Source organism: Helianthus annuus, chromosome 2 (genome assembly GCF_002127325.2).
Source record: "Helianthus annuus cultivar XRQ/B chromosome 2, HanXRQr2.0-SUNRISE, whole genome shotgun sequence".
In the NCBI taxonomy this organism is placed as follows: Eukaryota; Viridiplantae; Streptophyta; class Magnoliopsida; order Asterales; family Asteraceae; genus Helianthus; species Helianthus annuus.
Genome location: NC_035434.2, coordinates 12,446,084 through 12,465,111, shown reverse-complemented (window position 1 = coordinate 12,465,111; position 19,028 = coordinate 12,446,084). Strand labels below are relative to the sequence as shown.

The following is a 19,028-nucleotide window of genomic DNA, read 5'->3' as shown; positions in this document are numbered from 1 at the left end:
CTCTCCAAGCTGTACCAGCTCAGCAGCAATCGCACCACCGCTCAGCTCCAGTGATCAATGCACCGCCAGCAAAGCGTGCATACACATGTCCTCACCCGCTCTGCCCAACATGCTCATATCATCATCCAGTAGGTCTAGCCTGTCGTTTTTGTGCTCACTGCAACCTTTACGGTCATTTCACTACAAACTGTCGCTATGGTCCTCGTCAAGCCCCAGTTCAAGCTACTACCAACCAAGCTCTACTCCCCGCCCCTCAAGGCCAACCAGCAGCTCAAGCGCCCGTGGTCAATGCTCGAGTCTGCTTTGCATGTGGTGATCCTAATCACTTTGCGAACGTGTGCCCGAACAGGGTGGTTAAGCAAGAGCCCCAGCAGCCTCAGCAAAAGCAGCAGCCTCAGCAGCAAGCAGCCCGTGCCCGAACCTTCAACATCAATGCCCGTCAGGCTCAGGCTGACAACAACGTGGTCAATGGTACGTTCCTTGTGAATGGTATTTATGCATCATGTTTGTTTGATACTGGAGCCGATAACTGCTTTGTGTCGTTTGAATTCGAGAAGCTCCTTAGTCGTAAGCGCTCTTATCTTCCCTCGTCATTTGAAGTCGAAGTCGCTACTGGAAGAACTGTCGCCGTTAACTGTGTTCTCCGTGATTGTACTCTCGAGCTCAACAATCACATCTTCCCAATCGACCTCATTTCGATGAAACTCGGAAGTTTCGACGTCATAGTAGGCATGGACTTTCTTCGTGAAAACCATGCTGAAGTTGTGTGTTTCGATAAGATGATCCGATTCTCTCTCGCAAATGGACATCTGCTATGTGTGTACGGTGAAACAGCATCAAAAGGTCTCAAGTTCATGTCGTGTATTCAGGCTAGCAGGTATCTCCACAAGGAATACCGAGCCTTCTTGGCCAACATTGTAGTAGCGGAGAAGGAAAAGAAAAAGAAAGCCGAAGTCAAAGATGTTCCAGTGGTCCGTGAGTTTCCTCAGGTGTTCCCTGATGATCTCCCTGGGCTACCGCCAAGTCGTGATATCGACTTTCGTATTGACCTCATTCCTGGAGCTAACCCTGTTTCCAAAGCCCCTTATCGACTCGCTCCATCCGAAATGCGGGAACTCTCGAACCAACTCCAGGAATTGCTTGAAAAAGGCTTTATTCGCCCGAGCACCTCTCCTTGGGGCGCGCCGGTCCTTTTCATCAAAAAGAAGGATGGGTCGTTCCGAATGTGCATCGATTATCGAGAGTTGAATAAGCTAACCATCAAGAACCGAAACCCTTTTGCCCCGAATCGATGACTTGTTTGATCAGCTGCAAGGTGCCCAATGGTTCTCGAAGATCGACCTGCGTTCTGGTTATCATCAATTGCGGATTCAAGAGGAAGACATCCCCAAAACCGCTTTTCGAACCCAGTATGGTCACTATGAGTTCGTTGTTATGTCTTTTTGTTTAACTAACGCACCCGCGGTTTTTATGGATCTGATGAATCGCATGTGTAAGCCATTCCTAGACCGTTTCGTCATCGTGTTCATTGACGATGTCTTGATCTATTCCAAGTCGAAAGCCGAACACGCGCACCATCTACGTTTGGTTCTCGAGTTACTTCAGGGGAATCAACTCTATGCCAAGTTTTCCAAGTGCGAATTCTGGTTAGAGGAGGTTCAGTTTCTGGGTCACATCGTGAATAGTCAAGGAATATACGTCGATCCCGCAAAGATTGAAGCAGTCAAGAGTTGGATTACGCCTAAGAACCCGTCTGAAGTTCGCTCTTTTCTCGGACTAGCGGGCTATTATCGACGATTTATTGAAGGATTCTCTAAGATCGCTGTGCCGCTTACCGCTCTTACTCACAAGGACAAGCCTTTTGTGTGGGGAACTGCACAAGAGTCTGCCTTTCAAACCCTTAAGCATATGTTGTGCAACGCTCCAATTCTTACGCTGCCCGACGGAAGCAACGACTTCATTGTCTATTGTGATGCTTCCAACCTTGGTCTTGGCTGTGTTCTCATGCAACGAGACAAGGTTATAGCTTACGCATCTCGTCAGCTCAAGATCCACGAGAAGAACTATACAATCCATGACCTCGAGCTAGGCGCAGTTGTCTTTGCATTGAAGATTTGGCGACACTACCTGTATGGTACCAAGTGTACGATCTATACCGATCACAGGAGTTTACAACACATTTTCAATCAGAGGGAACTTAATATGCGTCAACGCCGATGGGTAGAACTCCTCAACGATTACGACTGTGAGATTCATTATCACCCAAGCAAAGCAAATGTTGTTGCCGACGCGCTCAGCAGAAAGAGTTACGTGCTCAGTATTCGCAACGTTCAAGCCGAGCATGACCTCGAAACCCTAATCCGCGAAGCTCAACATGCTTGCTTTAACGAGCGTACATTGTAGAAAGAGAGGATCTATCACGATGGAGCTCAGTTAGTAAGCAAATCAGATGGGATCTTCTATTACCTAGACCGAATTTGGATCCCTAAGCGGACCGAATTACGAAAGATTTTAATGGACGAAGCCCACAAATCCCGATACTCTATTCATCCCGGTGCCGACAAAATGTACCAGGATCTTCGCTACAAGTACTGGTGGCCAGGCATGAAACGGGATATCGCTCTCTACGTTGGAAGTTGTTTAACTTGTGCAAGAGTTAAGGCTGAACACCAAAGACCTTCTGGCTTACTCGAACAACCACCGATACCTATATGGAAGTGGGAGAGTATAGCTATGGATTTCATAACGAAACTTCCGCCCACTCCCTCAGGTCACGGCAGTATTTGGGTTATAGTTGATCGTCTGACCAAATCAGCCTACTTTTTGCCAATACGAGAAGACTACAAGGTGGAACGACTAGCCCAAATCTATACTGACGAGATCATTTGTAATCATGGTACGCCTCGCGACATCATCTCAGACCGTGATGCTCGGTTTACCTCGAGATTGTGGGAAACGTTTCAAGCAGCGCTCGGTACGTCGCTTAACCTAAGTACCGCATTCCATCCTCAAACCGACGGACAGACTGAGAGGACGATCCGTACTCTTGAAGACATGCTCCGTGCGTGTGTTATAGATTTAGGTGGTAGTTGGAACAAATACCTATCACTAGTCGAATTCTCGTACAACAACAGCTATCATGCCAGCATCCAAATGGCACCATTCGAGGCCCTATATGGAAGAAGATGTCGTTCACCTATTGTGTGGCACGAGATCGGTCATTCTCAATTAACCGGTCCTAAGTTATTACAAGAAACGACTGACAAAATTCTCCAGATTCGAGACAACCTGCTGAAAGCTCGTAGTAGACAGAAAAGTTACGCCGATAGAAGACGCAAGCCCCTTGAATTTGACGTTGGCGACTATGTACTCCTAAAGGTATCACCTTGGAAGGGTGTAGTCAGATTCGGCAAGAAAGGGAAACTAGCGCCCCGATATGTTGGACCTTTTAAGATTCTAGAAAGGATCGGAAAAGTCGCCTACAGACTCGAACTACCGGAGGAACTTAGTAACGTCCACCCGTCTTTCCACGTCTCTAACCTCCGAAACTGCCTAGCTGATCATGATTTAATCGTACCGCTCGACGATCTTCAGGTCAACGAAACGTTACATTTCGTGGAAAAGCCTGTCGAGATCATGGATCGCCAAACCAAGCAACTCAGGCGCTCATGCATCCCTATTGTGAAAGTCCGATGGGAAGACAAACGAGGCGCGGAGTTCACTTGGGAACTCGAAAGCGACATGAAGGCCAAGTACCCGCAGTTGTTTAAATAGATCTGAAGCATCAAATTGGTAACTCACGGTGATGTGCAGCTTTCAGCCTAATTTCGGGACGAAATTCCCTAAACAAGGGGAGGCTGTAACACCCCGTGTTTTCGAATGTCAAAGTCAAAGTCAAAGTTTGACTTTTGATTGTAATTAGTTTATTTATATTTTTGTATTATGTGGAGTAAGTGTTGTTTAATCAAAATGAATCGACCGTTTAAGCAATGTGAATCGATAATCGACCTTGAATAGCAGGAAGTAACAATGCGATAAAGTTAATTAATCGATAATCAAGCTAATCAAATCAATCATCGAACTCGAACCCCGAATTATGCGAACTTTGGTGTTGGTTATACGTGTGTGTGTGCCTTATATGTTACTTGTGCGTGTTTACTTTATGTTGTTATGTGTGGTGCTTAATCAAATCGAATTGAAACTCGAAAAACAATCGAACTCAATCGAAACCGAAACCGAATTGTGAATTATGGATGCCTATGTTAGATATAGTGGTTGGGACTGAAAGTAATTTGATTAGGAAACTCTATCTTATTCGCATCATCCTCCATCGAAATCAAAATATCAAAAATCGTCGCGAAACACTCGAAAAGGGTTGCTGATCGAACAGGAAGCCCTGATCGAACAGGCCAGTCGATCGAACATGCTGTTCGATCGAGCAGGCCATTCGACCAGAGATCCTGGCCGATCGGTTGACACTTTCCTCTTTTGGAGCCTATAAATAGGACTGTCATTGTCATCTTTACCACTTTTGGAAAGCTCTGACCGACCAGCTCTTGTTCTTCACCTTTTCTCAGATTGCTCTCAACTCCGGTAAGTTTTCACTCTAAATTTTGTACGTTTTTTATCATTACACGATTCTACACCTTTCTATCTTTCAAATCTTGATTTCTAACCATGAAATCACCAAGATCTAAGTGTTCTTGGGTGATGTCATCATGGTGTTCTTGAAGAACATCATGTTTTGGCCTCATTCAACCGTGAATAGCTTAGATCTAACGAATTTCCACATAAACAAACTAAGATTTATTATAAATCTTAACAGTTTCATGATGTAAAGGATTAAAAGAAGGATTTTCAACTTTCTTTCAACTCTTTTACACTCAAATGCCTTAAAACCGGTAGAAGCGGAGCTTGAACCAACTCACTAATCATTCGAACAGTGGGATGATTTAGGATTCGGATTCTAACTACGAGGTTCACCGATTTCGGGTTAAACGCCAAACTTCCGTCCCGAACAGTTCACCAGCCGGACTTGGGCGATTCTTGTCTGAACCGGGGGACACAGTAAGAACGAAGGTTACATGGTTCAACTTGTTGTCAAAATACTTCGAAATCATGTCAAAATAATCAAAACAGCCAAGTGTTAGACGAAAGGCCGACCAGGTCAGAATGCTGGCCGAACGGCTAGGCTGTTCGAACGAACAGCCCAGCCGAATGGACATACCAGCCGATCGACCGGGCCAGCCGATCGGCTAACACATGGTCACTCACTTTACCAATTTCATGAAGTCTAGTATTGACGAGGTGATGTTCGATCGAGCTGTGTTTGGTAAACATTACTCTTCGGATCATGAGATACTATGCTTCAACACTTGATCATTTTCAAAACTTGTCAAGCCTTAGAATGCTGTTCGGTCCGATTGAGTGACCATTCATTGAGGACTTGCAACTGAAGTGACTAACCGATCGGTTAAGCCGACCGATCGAACGACCCGTTCGATCGATCGACCGACCTGAAAAGTAAGAACACTTCAATGTTTCTAGAAAATGTTGCAAAAACTTCAAAAGTGCAAACCCTCATACACAAACACATCCTTCTCAAAGGAAGAAACAATCCACTTGAACTGTCCAACCGATCGAGCCTTCCGGCCGATCGAGCAGACTACCCGAACGGTTAGACCAACCGAACGGATAGGGCTGTTCGATCGAACCTACTGTTCGATCGATTAGACTGTTCGACCCATCTACACTTGTTAGCATTTCCACGTTACTCATCGTTATACTCTCGAACTAATCAGGCTAACCTTACGCTTAGCGCTCCCTTCAATCCATTAATCCATCACTGTGAGTATACTTGATCCCTTTTTGCTTTTAGCACTTTTGGGTGTCACATACGTTACTTATCAAAATCACAATCGAACACACTACTCAAACTATTTGAACGCTAACCGATTGCATGTATTACGTGACTAAATGAATGCTTGTTGTTATGTTTACACGTGGAATGCTGTCTACCTGTCTTAGCAACGTAGTACTATAGTTTGGACTCAACACCCGTTCACACGGGGGTTGTTAAGGACAATTACTTGCATGGATTACGGTGGTAATCGTGTGTTGCAAACTGTCTCGGACAGTCAACCCGCAGTCGTTGGTATCGATAGATCCATGTCGATAATTAACATGCTTCGTTTTCCTCTGTGTACGTGCTGGTTATGCGTAAACTATTCGAACTCTATACGCTATTATCAAACTTGTATGCTCACCTTTACATTTTATGTATTGACTTTATTTTAACGCAGTGGCGGAACTAGAATAAAAATCCAGGGGTATCCTAAAAAAAACTTTTGGACCTAGAGGTATGATAATATTTTCGGCAGGAGATAGCAAACAAAAGAAAAAAAAACCCAAAAGTACAGTGGTAACATAACAAAAGGTATCGACACATGTTTGGTTCGTTTCCTTTTTTTATGATTGAAAGTATTTCGAAACATATTTAATTAAAATTATGTTAAATAATAACATAAAAAGAAAACAAAATTAAAGTACATGGTATTAGTTGTTATCGAATTTGTAATTATTTATAAGAAATGATAAAACTATTGTCGTTCTCTAATTCATACCATATATCAAATAAAAATATAAAAAAAAGGCTCAAGAAAAGAAAATCGTTGAGCATCATTGTTGACACAGCCTCGAACTCACGCCCTTGTCTTCTTGTGTTTGACTTCAAACAATGCAATCACTGAGCTACCATAGAACTTGTGAACAGCTTTAACAAATATGATATTTAACTCATATTTAGTCGATGGTTGAGTACTCCGGTTACGGTTCGGCCAATAGTTGAGGGGTAGCCCGGGCTACCCCTCCCTCCTTAATAGGTCCGCCCCTGTTTTAACGTATGTGACAGGTGTTTAAGGTGTATGCTTGCTAGGAAAGCGAGGCTAGAATAAGTCTCTAGAGGCCCCCAACAAATAGTTGTCTGTCAAGAACAAGCTTCTAGTGCATAGTTGTCTGTAGATCTTGTCAGGCTGGGTCTTTAGGGCATTCGAACAATATTTAGTTTTGTTATGTTTAAATCTGAGTTGTCGGAACAGAATTACTTGTTTGGATGTTATCTGTAATGATGAATTTGTTTATTCGGGGTACGGTATGGGACGTATCTTTAACTGGATTATATGAATAGTTGTTATGGAAACTTCTGGACAATCTGTTTCGCTCAGTGCCATGCCCTGATGATTCCGCCATCGGTTGGGGTGTGACAACATGTCCATCTCAATTAAGAAACTGTAGCCGACTAGATGGAATTGAAATTTCTCGATTCCTTTCTTCACAGCTAAGATTTCTTTGTACGTGGATTCGTGGAGTGATAATGCTTTTCTGACTCTTTGAACGTGCCACTTTTGTATCCACTTATTTTCCTGACACCTCATCATCTTCTGTAATTAGAACCGTTGCCCAATGCTCATCACTGGCATCTGTATGTAAGATTCTTTTGTCGGTTGTTGCAGGAATCTTTAAAGGAGGCATCACATCAGCAAGTAGTTTTATTCCCTTTACAGCTTGCGTTTGCTTTTCTGACCATGCTGGTGGATTCTTTTTTAACAAGGGGAACAAGTGTTCTGTATGATTAGACAACCTTGGCAGAAAATCTGCCATGTAATTGACCAATCCAAGGAACTGTTGCACTTCTTTCTGTGACGTCAGCTTGTCTGAGAAACGATGGAGTTCCTGGGCGATGTGTGGTTGTGGCTGGTACATCCCATCGGTGATTTTCATGCCCAAAAAATCAATGGTCATGACTCCTATCTCCATTTTCTTTTCTGAAAGCATGATTCCATAGTGTTTCACAATGTCATGAAATTTTTCAAGTAACACGACATGTGAGTCTTCATTTTCGGAAAATAGGAGAATATCATCGATGTATATTAGGGCATTATCAAGGATTGGTGCAAAGATTCGCACCATTGCCTTTTGGAAAACGGATGGAGCGTTTTTTAAACCAAAGGGCATTACCTTCCATTGATAATGATGGTTTGGGATGCAGAAAGCTATCTTTGGCCTGTCTTCTGGTTTGATTCCCAATTGCCAAAACCCTGCCTTTCACATCGAACTTTGATAAGACTTTTGCATTTACCAGCGATTGGAAAAGGGACTTCTTCTGAGGTAGGGGAAATTTATCATCGGCTAAGAAGTGGTTTAACGGTTGATAATTTATTACTAGCCGTAGTTTTCCCCGGACTTGTTCACTTCTTTTGTTCACATAAAATGCTTCACACGCCCATTGGGACATTGTCGGCTCAATTAAGTCTTGTTTTAATAGCTCTTGGCATTCTTGTATGGCGAGCTGGGTATGGTCAGGATTCATTCCTGGATGACTGGCCTTTGTCGGGTTTATGTCTTCATTCTGCTTAAAAGGTAGAGAGACAAAGAACGATGGGTTTAGCCATAATGGTGATTTGTGTTTTGTGAGAAACTCTGTATGGCTAGAGGCACAAGATGACTTGATTATTTGCGCTTTTATGGTGTCAAGAGAAGTGGGAGAGACCATGTAGAGGCTTGGGAAGGAAACCCACGGGTTTGTGAATTTCTTGTATCTAAGACCTTCTTCTCCATATCTTAAGTCTCTTAGTCGATATAGTATATCGAAACCAAGTAGCAGGTCTTTTCTATGAGCGTCTGTCCCCAAGAATCTGTGTTTGACTGTGCATGACGGAAATAACCTTAAGTATACTGGGATACTTATCTTGTCTATTATGAAGTGTTCTCCATTGACTGTGTAAAACGTCTGGTTATGGGGCCTCTAGTATTCTTCTGGGAGAATAGCAGGATTCAAAAGGGAGGCTGATGATCCTGTATCAAAAAATGCAATTACCGGGATGGACTTTGCATATGTGCTTGTAAGGAGATGAACTTTTGCGAGAGGTGTCGGTGCTCTCTTGTGTCTTCTTTGGCAGGAGGAGTCTTTGACCATACATATTTGCTTGGTCTTGCAGATTTACTTGGCTTTGGTACGCAGACTAGGCACTTTTATTTTTCTTCTCGAGAGCTTTATGTGCCGAACCCTTTTCTTTTGTGTTTTCTCTGTGTCATACCGTTTTCTTTTCTTTAGAGCTGTATCTGGGTCTGCCTCTTCATCTGGTTCACCCCGTTTTCTTTTTCCCAGAATTGTATCTTGATTTGATTCTGGATTTGGCAGGTTATCCATAATCTTTCCTCCATTCTCTTTGCCCTTGTCTTGTTGGCCCAAAAATTTTAAAAAGGAAGAGGTGTAATTTTCTTCTGTTAGTGGAAGAACTCCTGGAGCCTTTGATGAGGCCATGATAGGGCTATCATCAAGGTTCTCTTTTACTTCCTTTTTCGGGCAAGGTGTTTTCTTGACACCTCCGAAGTTTGTGCCTTTCAAGATCCTTTTGGCTTTTATTTCTGCTTGCTCCTTTGACCAGAGGCTTAAGGATGGGGAAGTTTGAACAAATGGCGATGTTGGTGGAGTTTGAAGACCAGAGGTTGTTTGCACAAATTGTGTTGTCGGCAGTCTCCATGTGTCATCAGCATAGACGGAAATTCTTTGCTGTCTGTATTGTCTCTCAAGATCTGCAAGTTGTGCCCTGAGGAATTTCATTTCAGCTTCTTTTTGCTGAAGACCTTGTGGAATTTGTGGCTCTGGGGAGTTATGCACTAGCTGGAGGAGTTCATGATGTAGCTCAAGTATTTTGGCTTTGATCTCATAGATGATACCTTCTAGCTCTTGAACTCTGCTTGTTAGATTTTCATGAGTCTTTGTGATGTTGTTCTGTTGAGCTAGGATGGCGTTGAGAGCCTTGTTTTGGGCAACAGCATTTTCACTTTGCCAATTCAAGGTGGCTTCAGCAGCTGTTATTGATTCAGGAACACCAGTTGCACCAACGGTTGTTGGGTTCTTGATTTTCCAGCTATGTCTGGTTTTTTGTTGGGTATTTTCGAAAGAGGTTAAGGGTGGGAATTCAACTTGGTATTCTGGGGAGGAAGGGACTGGAGGTGTTGTTCCGAGCATACAACATTCATTTACCTGGGTAGGTGGATGTCTCGGGCTAGAGGGTTGTGTCTGTTTGGATTTTGGTTTTGAGTCACCATACAGGACATAGTAGTCAAACTTTCCTGATGGTTCTCCAAGCAGACCAACATTTGGATCTACGGCCTCATATCTCTTTTTAGGGCATTTTGGGACCCTTTTTTCTTTTTGTTTTTGGTTTCCTCCTCGTACTCAAGTTCATATGCTTCGTCCAGGCATTCCTGGCAGTTGCATACGTCGAACGGGAAGTGTGGTTCCTCTGCCGGTTGCATCATGCTTATCGTAGAGAAAATCTCTCTTCGATCTTGTCTTGCAAACCGAACCTCAACTTGTCCATCCTGGTGGCGGACAAAGTCAGGGGTTGTGGTTGTCTAAACCGGTGCTTGGTGGATCTGTTCGTAATTGGTTATCCATTTTTCAGGCAGAAGCTTTGTAAGTTCTTCTCTGGATAACTGTTTTGGAACATATGTGCAGGTTGGTGTGGCGTTGGAGTCAATGTCTATGAGTAGAGCATCGCCAGAATTATCCTGCAGTCCGGGAACCATGATGTCCAAAGAGTGGTTTTGGACACGATATGCCATCTGGTAATGAAACGTGGCCTGAAAGTTATTGATCTGTGGCGTACCACCGATCTGGATCTGGGCTTTCAAGGCTGTGAGCAGTGAAGGATCATTAAGTGGCATATTGAAATTAGGATAGAAGGTGACGAAGACAGTTCCGGCGTTTAACGTGGTCTGGATGGTACCTATGCAGGCATGCTGGTACTCCACGAATCTAGTATCGACTAGGGCGATACGAGAGAACGCAGGTAGTCCTTTTCTTCCGTGGAAGGTTAGGGCTAGTCTTATGGCACCAAAGTGGATATGTGTATATCCTTGGGATAAACAGATCCTTGGAAGATCTGAGGAGAGAGTGAGAGGGACGAGGTGTTCAGAGGTTGTTGCTGGGAGTTGGTGTGAATCAAACTTGGAGGTTTGCAAGAACTCTTTTACAACTGGGTTTGACGCTGAACCGACTAGTTGTTTTACTTTTTTGGAGATGGAATTTTGGGGTTTTTTGAAGACACTATAAGGGTTAACTAAAGGTAAACTAGTAATAGGGACTTTAGATTCATCAGAGACATAAGAGATCTCATATAATTGATCAATCTTTGATGCAGACGACCGACGGAAACTGGAATTTGACCGGGAAAGACCCTGATCTGGATTCATTTATGGGTTTAGACTTCTAACACTTCTTATCTTTATCCTCAAGCCCGTACTTTGAGGAAATTACCGCGGACCCTTCCGACTTACGACTCACCTAACTAGCTTCTTTTGGACTCAAGATAAGAAACTCAGCGTGTCGGACCAGACTGACAAGACTTTGTAAGGTTAGTGTTCTGTTGTTGAGAGATCCGCGCAAAGTCGGCAGTCAACAGAGCATACTAAACAAACCTTAGAAAAGGATGGCAGGAGCGCTATGGCTCTGATACCAGGATTCGGTTCAAACGAAAACCACTACGAGTTGTAAGAATCGTGAGAACTTTTGATTCGGCGTGAGTGGGGCCACTTTTTTTTTTTTTTTTTTTTTTTTTTTTTTTTTGCAAAAACGTAAATGAAAACATTATAAACACATCTGTAAAAAGAAGTAAAAAAATTTGTCGAGACATTAGTTTTGACTGATGCAAGTTTCTTTTTACGTGATGGCGTAAAATTTTATTGCAGACAGGCCCGGCTTAAGGGCAATCTAAATGAAACAGCCGCCTTAGGCCACACATTGTTTAGGGCCTCATCTTTGAGAATTGAGATAATATTATATACAATGTATACTCGGTTACATAGGGTGTTGTGCATTTGGTTAACATACATTTGAATAAAAGCACAAAAAGATAAATTATATTTGCTTAGTATATGCTTGGTATTGACGAATTTAGTTTCTTTTGTGTGATTATTTCTAGCTCCAACTTTGCTAATCATTTATACTATAACAGTGAACACTTGATTTTTATTGATTTTATTAAAAGCTCGTTTATACCTAAAAGTTGAGCACTTGATTCGAAAAAAAGGCCCCAAATTTTATTCTGCTTTAGGCCTTCAAAATTGTTGAGTCGACCCTGATTGCAGATAACTATTTTTTTTATCAGGATGTAATACAATTTGCATAAGTCAAAACTAACGACTCGACAATTTTTTTTTACTTTTTTACAGATATGTTTATAATGTTTTCATCTACGTTTGTGCAAATAAAAAATTGGCCCAACTTGCGCCGGAACAAAAGGTTTTTACGGTTCTCACAACTCGTAGTGGTTCTCATTTTAACTCATCCCTTATCTACCATACATATTTATTTTATATATATAGTTATAGGTAGTTATATATTGTATCTTAGAGATATTATATATTTAAGTATTTATATAACTAAAAGGTATGTAAGGTTAATCAAGCTCATTTAACTCCATGCTCGATTTAAGTCAGTTTACGCTTAAACTAGTTTTTTGATTTTGAGAAGCGAAGCTCGTTAACTCAGGAAGGACTCACCTTGTTTACACCTTATGTTGAAACAAAAATCTAGATAAACAATAGAAATTAAATTATAATTTTATTTCTATGTTCATTTATGTTTTAAATCTTATGGAATATGTCAAATAAGCTGGTAAGACCATTCAAAAAGTCACCCAGTTGTAAAAAGTAAAAACATATTAAGAAACGAGAGCACTCGATTTACAACTAATATTATTTACAACATAATAAAGTATTGTTTAAATAAATGGATTAACAAACCAAAAGTTGCATGATCTCTTTGGTGCCTTTTAAGACATTTTGGAAACATCTGGTCTAGTCTGTGTTGGTTATATTCTATTTTATAACGCACTACCAAAAGTTAATTATTTTTATGCCGCTTCTCTTCACATATCAATCACGATATTTATTTAACAAGTTTCTTTTAAAAAAAATTGAGTAGTTTTAAAGCTTAAACCGGGTACTTTTTCGGTACCGATTCGGTACCGATTTTTAGCGTTTTCGGTATCGGTCCGGTACGGTACCGGTTTTTACCCTCAAATACCGGTATCGAACCGTACCGAACCGGGTATATTCAGTACCGGTATCGGTACCCACTTTTGGGGATTTTCGGTACCGGTTCTTTCGGTACCGGACGGTACCGATTTCATTCCTAGTTCTGATCGCTTATAGTTCCTATTTGTTAACCGATTTGTTCGTATTTCAATACCTGCGTTATCTTATTTATGTTCTGATCGCAATGGTCTTTGAAATCGAATATAAACATCAAGGGTTTATTGTTTATGCTGTCGCATACTGTTCATGTAAACAAGGTTTTACTGTTTATGTCATTTGATACTGAAGATGGACTGTGTCATGAATCAAAATTGATGGGTTTTGTTCATCAAATAATCAATTATGTTATTGTTTGTGCAGTTGGAATGGAGGATAATAATGAGATGTTGTTATCAGGGTTGGGGATATACAAGGTTTGCCAATTTTAATTGAAACATGTCAGTTTTAAACAATAAATCAATGTTGTTAATCAAGATCAATGGTGTTATACAAGTGATTGTAAACCTTGTTTTGTAGTTGTATTTAGGATTACTTTGACCTTCCCAAGGAGGGTCGTTCATATGGTTATCATTGTTTCATAAGCTAATCCTGGACGTACCACTGCTAGACCTACAACTTGGACCAGGATTGCATTTGCATCAAGACTAGCACGATATGCCTATATGTTTAGTAACTTATTAAGTAACTTTGATGATCTTGATGTTAAGTAACTTATTTTTACCAAGATCACATAATTAATGTCTAATTCAAACACTTACATTATGTTGAATATCAAAGTTATTAATATCTGGCCTATCTTGTGTCATTTCAAATGTTTCATTGGCCAATGTATGTACATTTGTACTGGTAATTAGGCATGAATTACACGTTTGACTTTACCTGTTCAATGTTAAAGGTTTATTTGACTTTCCACGGCCAACCATTTAAAGCTAGAATGTTTAATAGGTTCGCAAGGATTAAAATGTATGTGCGTTATAAAGTACAGGGTGTAACATTGAACCAATAGGTATGTGATATCATTTAACAACAGGGCCCAACATTGAACCAATTTGACATACGCGGGGTGTAATATAACAAAAAATTGAAAATAGAGGGTAAAGGTGTCACTGTGTCAGCGCCCCCAAACCCCAAGGTGTAAAACTACAGTTTACTCTTTATAAATATTTTATTAATATTGAACTTTTACTCTTTTTTATGCATGGTGTGTACAAACATATAAGCATGCTTTAACTTTTGTACGTTCTTTTTTACAAATTTTAAATATCTGTTACTAACTATTTAATTAATATGTCATTTGTTCAACACATGTAATACACAGTTTTCTAACATAGTTATCTTATATAAACATATACAAGATTAAATTGGAAGAATCTTAGGGAAAACAAGACGGAAGAAGAAGTACATCCAAACCTTTTGGTTAACCGTTATGTGAAAATCTACACACTTTGAGTTCATCATACTTCATAAAAAAATGAAATAGTTGAACTAGACAGATCCGCTTAACAAACTTTGAAATCACTACAAAAAGATGAGGAGATCAAACTAAGAATTGTTTTCACCATACGAAGAATAAATAACGATTTTGAAGTCGTGTCCTTTGTGTGAATACGATGAAGACGATGGTAGTGATTTAAACTGAAAATTCGTTAGAAGCCGATTACTTTTCTGTAAATCCGCTTTTGTGTAAATATGTTCAAATGATGTTATCTAACCCGATTTAAGAGAAAATAAGAGAGAATAATCAAGAGATTCAATTGAAAAGATATAACTACCTAAACTATATGGTGGAATTTTACTCAAATAACATGTATACAATAAATACCAAGAAAATGTATGCAACTAATATTCATGCATATATGATATATAGACATCATAGAGACATATCATTTCTTTACTATTATCACATGTAAACTTCATAGACGAGTAAATATAGATACGTATTGTCATGTCACATGAGAATTTATTGTCATAAAGACATAGAGTTATAATACATTAGGAAAACACATGTGAATTTATTGTCATAGAGACATAGAGTTATAATACATTTGGAAAACTAAATATATTCATAATTTTATTTTTAAACATTTTGATACCACTAGGCTAACTTTAAACAATTATTTTAGTTATACCAAATTGTAGGTGACGCTTTACTTGATAGTTCTTTTAAGACTTGGTTACTTGTTTCACCATGCCCGGTGACCTTGAGACGGTGCATCTTCTGGTGACGGTGGTGATTTTGGGTTATCACGACCGTAAGTCGCATGGCCTTGAGACGGTGCATCATCCGGTGATGGTGGTGAATTTGGGTTATCCCGACCGTAAGTCGTCTGGCCTTGAGGTGGAGCACTTTTAGGTGATGGTGGTGAATTTGGGTCCTCACGACCATAAGTCGCCTGGCCATCAAACGGCGACTTACGATCAGGTGACCGGAGTTCTTCGGTCACCATCTGAATCACCTCCACCGCCTGAAACGGTGGTGGTCTTCCATACATAGATGCATCTGCAAAGTGCAAACAAAGCAATTATTGTAATGTAAAATAATATTTATTGTAGAAAAGTAGGTTAATAATTATTATTATTGTAATGTAATATTATTATCTATTACCAAGTAAATGACGAGCATGATAAGGTTGAAGAAGAGTAGAGAGAGTTAAGAGGAAGAAAGCAAACTTGATGATGGCCATTGTAAGCTCATGCAAAGAAGAAGTGGATCTTTAACTATATATAAACAAGGATCATCGGTATAGTCCGAGTCAAATTGTTGACTATTGCAATAGTGCTACTTTCTAAGTGTCACGTGTTTGACTATTGCAACAAATTTTCACTATGGAATGTACCTTGTTCGATTTTTATATCAGTAATAACTAATAGTGTTGATAACATGGGTTGCTATATTATAATAATATGTGTGTGTTTACTTTAAGCACATGTACCTTGTTCGATTTTTATATCAGTAATAACTAATAGTGTTGATAACATGGGTTGCTATATTACAATAATATATGTGTGTGTTTACTTTAAGCACATAGCCGACAATATTGTAGAGACGGAACGCGTATATATGTGGGCTTAGGTGTTGTTTGAAAACTTCTGAATGGTTAAGTGTTGAATTAGTAAAATGTCTGAATCATTAAGAGTCGGTATAATGCTTAACTTTTCTGAGGCAAATGTCTGACTAATTCAGATTAGAGATCGTAACCATTCAGATGCAAATGTCTGAACCATTCGGACATCTGCTCGCGAAACAAACAGTCTGAACCATTAAGTGTTGAACCAGTAAGAGGTCTGAACCATAAGAACCTCGTTAAGAGGTAAACAAACAGCCCCTTAATGTACGATGCTATTTACGTTTATTTCTGTATGCAAGTTTATGACACATGTACATAATAAACCGCATAATACGTTACGTTTAACTGTGTACCTTATTAAATCATAAACAACACTTATTTTAGACTAACAACACACATCCACATCATACAAACGATACACACGGGTGTTCTTTGTTAATCTTTTCTTTTTAAACGGTAAATTTGGATCACTGACAGACCATGAAGTATTATCGTACCACTAGCGAAAGCACTCGATCATATCCATCTCCACTAGGCAATAATGCATATACACTAATTCAAAAGGAAACCCAATAAATCTGAGAAAAATCCCATAAAGAAAACCCAGTAAATCTCAGACCTAATCTATGGCAAGTTCCGAACAGGTCGTCACATGTCCTAGCTGCCTAAATTGCCATCAATTTGCCTTCGGGGGTCTCTCCATCTCTTCCCCACAAACATCTCTCATTCACATTAGCGGCTGCTTTATTTTCTCTTCTTCACAATAACATCTCTTCCTATATTCTTCAAATACGTAGCTAAAGACACCCAAAACATAACGGAGTTAGCAAATGATGTTAGAGTATTGAAAAACGTTTTTCATGATCTTTCAATCCTCATTTAAAATAACATCACAATGATGGAGCATCACTAAGAGTAGTAGTCATCAAAGCACTACAAATTATTAAATAACTAAATTATCATTCTTTATCCAAATTTATATTCTATTAATTTTCATTAGCTTTTAACATTAATGTATTATATTATGTGTTAATATAGTGTTTCACTTTGTTATTTGTTATAAGAAGTTGTGTTATTTTATTTGTAAATTATTATTATTTATAATAATTTAATTAATTTAGCTAAAACCTTGTTAATAATATATTATAATAATATATATAGTTATTTTACTTCTTTTATTATTTTAATATTATAATAATATTTTTTTTTTTACTTTTTAACTTTATTTAATGATTTTTTTAGTATCACGGGTTGAGATAAGCTTGGTGTCAACCGGTACTAGTATCTAAAATACCGGTACGGTCCTGTTTAGTATCGGTACAAATAGCAATTTTAATATTATAATAATATATATGGTTTCTTTAATATTTTTGTTATTTTAATATTATTATAATAATTTTTTAACTTTAATTTAATGATTTTTTTAGTATCAAAGGTTGGGATAAGTTTGGTTTTAACCAGTATGGAACCGGTACTGGTATCGAAAATACCGGTACGATCTTGTTCGGTATCGGTACATGAAAGTAAAAACCGGCACCAGCCTGTACAGAAAACGCCAAAAGTCGGTACCGAGGTTGATATTGAAAATATTTTAGTTCGGGAAATTTGATGCTGCTACTCGGTACCATTTGCTCATCCCTGATCACAGGTACTGTACAGACAATGGTATCGTACAACATTTTTTTTGTTGATTTTCTTCAACTTTTAATGATTTCTTGTTTTTTTAGTTTCAGGGGTAGGGATGAGCCTGTTGCCAACCGATACCGAATCGGTACGGGTACCGAAAATACCGGTTACAGTACTGGTATACGAAGGTAAAAACCGGTACCAAAAACGCCAAAAGTCGGTACCGAATTGGTACTTATGATCTTTCGGTTCGGAAAATTTGGTATCAGCACCCAGTACCATTTGCTCATCTCTGACCACAGATTTCATACGAACAATATCATTACCATAAAAATGTTTTGGTTGATTTTCTTTCGGTTATATTTTAGTCTTGTTTCTACATTTTCTTTTTTGTTCTTCTCAACAGTCCCGTGCGCAACGCGCACAAAAGTATAGACCTAATTTTACTTAAGAGTAAACTGTCAAAATGGTCCATGAGTTTTGGTCACTTTTGGCACTTTAGTCCAAAACTCAAACATTTTTAATCTGGGTCCCTGTGGTTTCAATTTTGTTACTATTTTTATCCAAAATCAAAATTTGGTCAAATTTTTCTGTTAACATCCTTTTTTTTTTGTCTTTTTCTCCATTTTATTAAAGGGCAAAATGGTCTTTTGATGTTTTATTATGACAAATAAAAAAATCGAGTTAACTGCCATTTTCGTCCCTGTGGTTTGGTCACTTTGGCCATTACAGTCCATTTTTCTAAAATACGCCATTTTCCTCCCCGACGTTCTGGAAAGGTGCCATTTCAGTCCAAAAATCATGACCCAGTTAAGTCGGTTAGTAAATAAGGACTGATTGTGTAAATTTGTAACATAAAGGACTGATTGTGTAAATTTGTAACACCACCACCACTAGCCCTGCCACCACCACCACTCCGCTGCCACCACCGCCACCACAGCCACTGCCACCACCACCACCACCGCCACCACAGCCACCACCGCCACCGCCACCACAGCCACCACCGCCACCACAGCCACTGCCACCACAGCCACTGCCACCACAGCCACCACAGCCGCTGCACCATCACCACTCCGCTGCCACCACAGCCACTGCCACCACAGCCGCTGCACCACCACCACTCCTTCTCTCTCTCTCTCTCGTCGTTATCTCTCTCTCTCTCCGACTGTGATGATGATTGATGAAGATGAATTGCAGGTTGTCGGTATTACAGCGGTGAACGGAGGT

General features: G+C 39.8%; 1 protein-coding gene across 1 annotated transcript; it reads right to left on the bottom strand.

Moving 5' to 3' along the window:
* Positions 1-15,047: 15,047 nt before the first annotated feature.
* On the bottom strand, positions 15,048-15,820 carry LOC118483725 (basic proline-rich protein-like). Its single transcript, XM_035979248.1, has 2 exons — positions 15,713-15,820; positions 15,048-15,607 (listed from the first exon to the last, which is right to left on the bottom strand). The coding sequence occupies exons 1-2, from the start codon at positions 15,789-15,791 to the stop codon at positions 15,291-15,293; spliced, it is 396 nt and encodes a 131-aa protein (XP_035835141.1). The 5' UTR covers positions 15,792-15,820; the 3' UTR covers positions 15,048-15,290.
* Between the last annotated feature and the right edge of the window lie 3,208 nt (positions 15,821-19,028).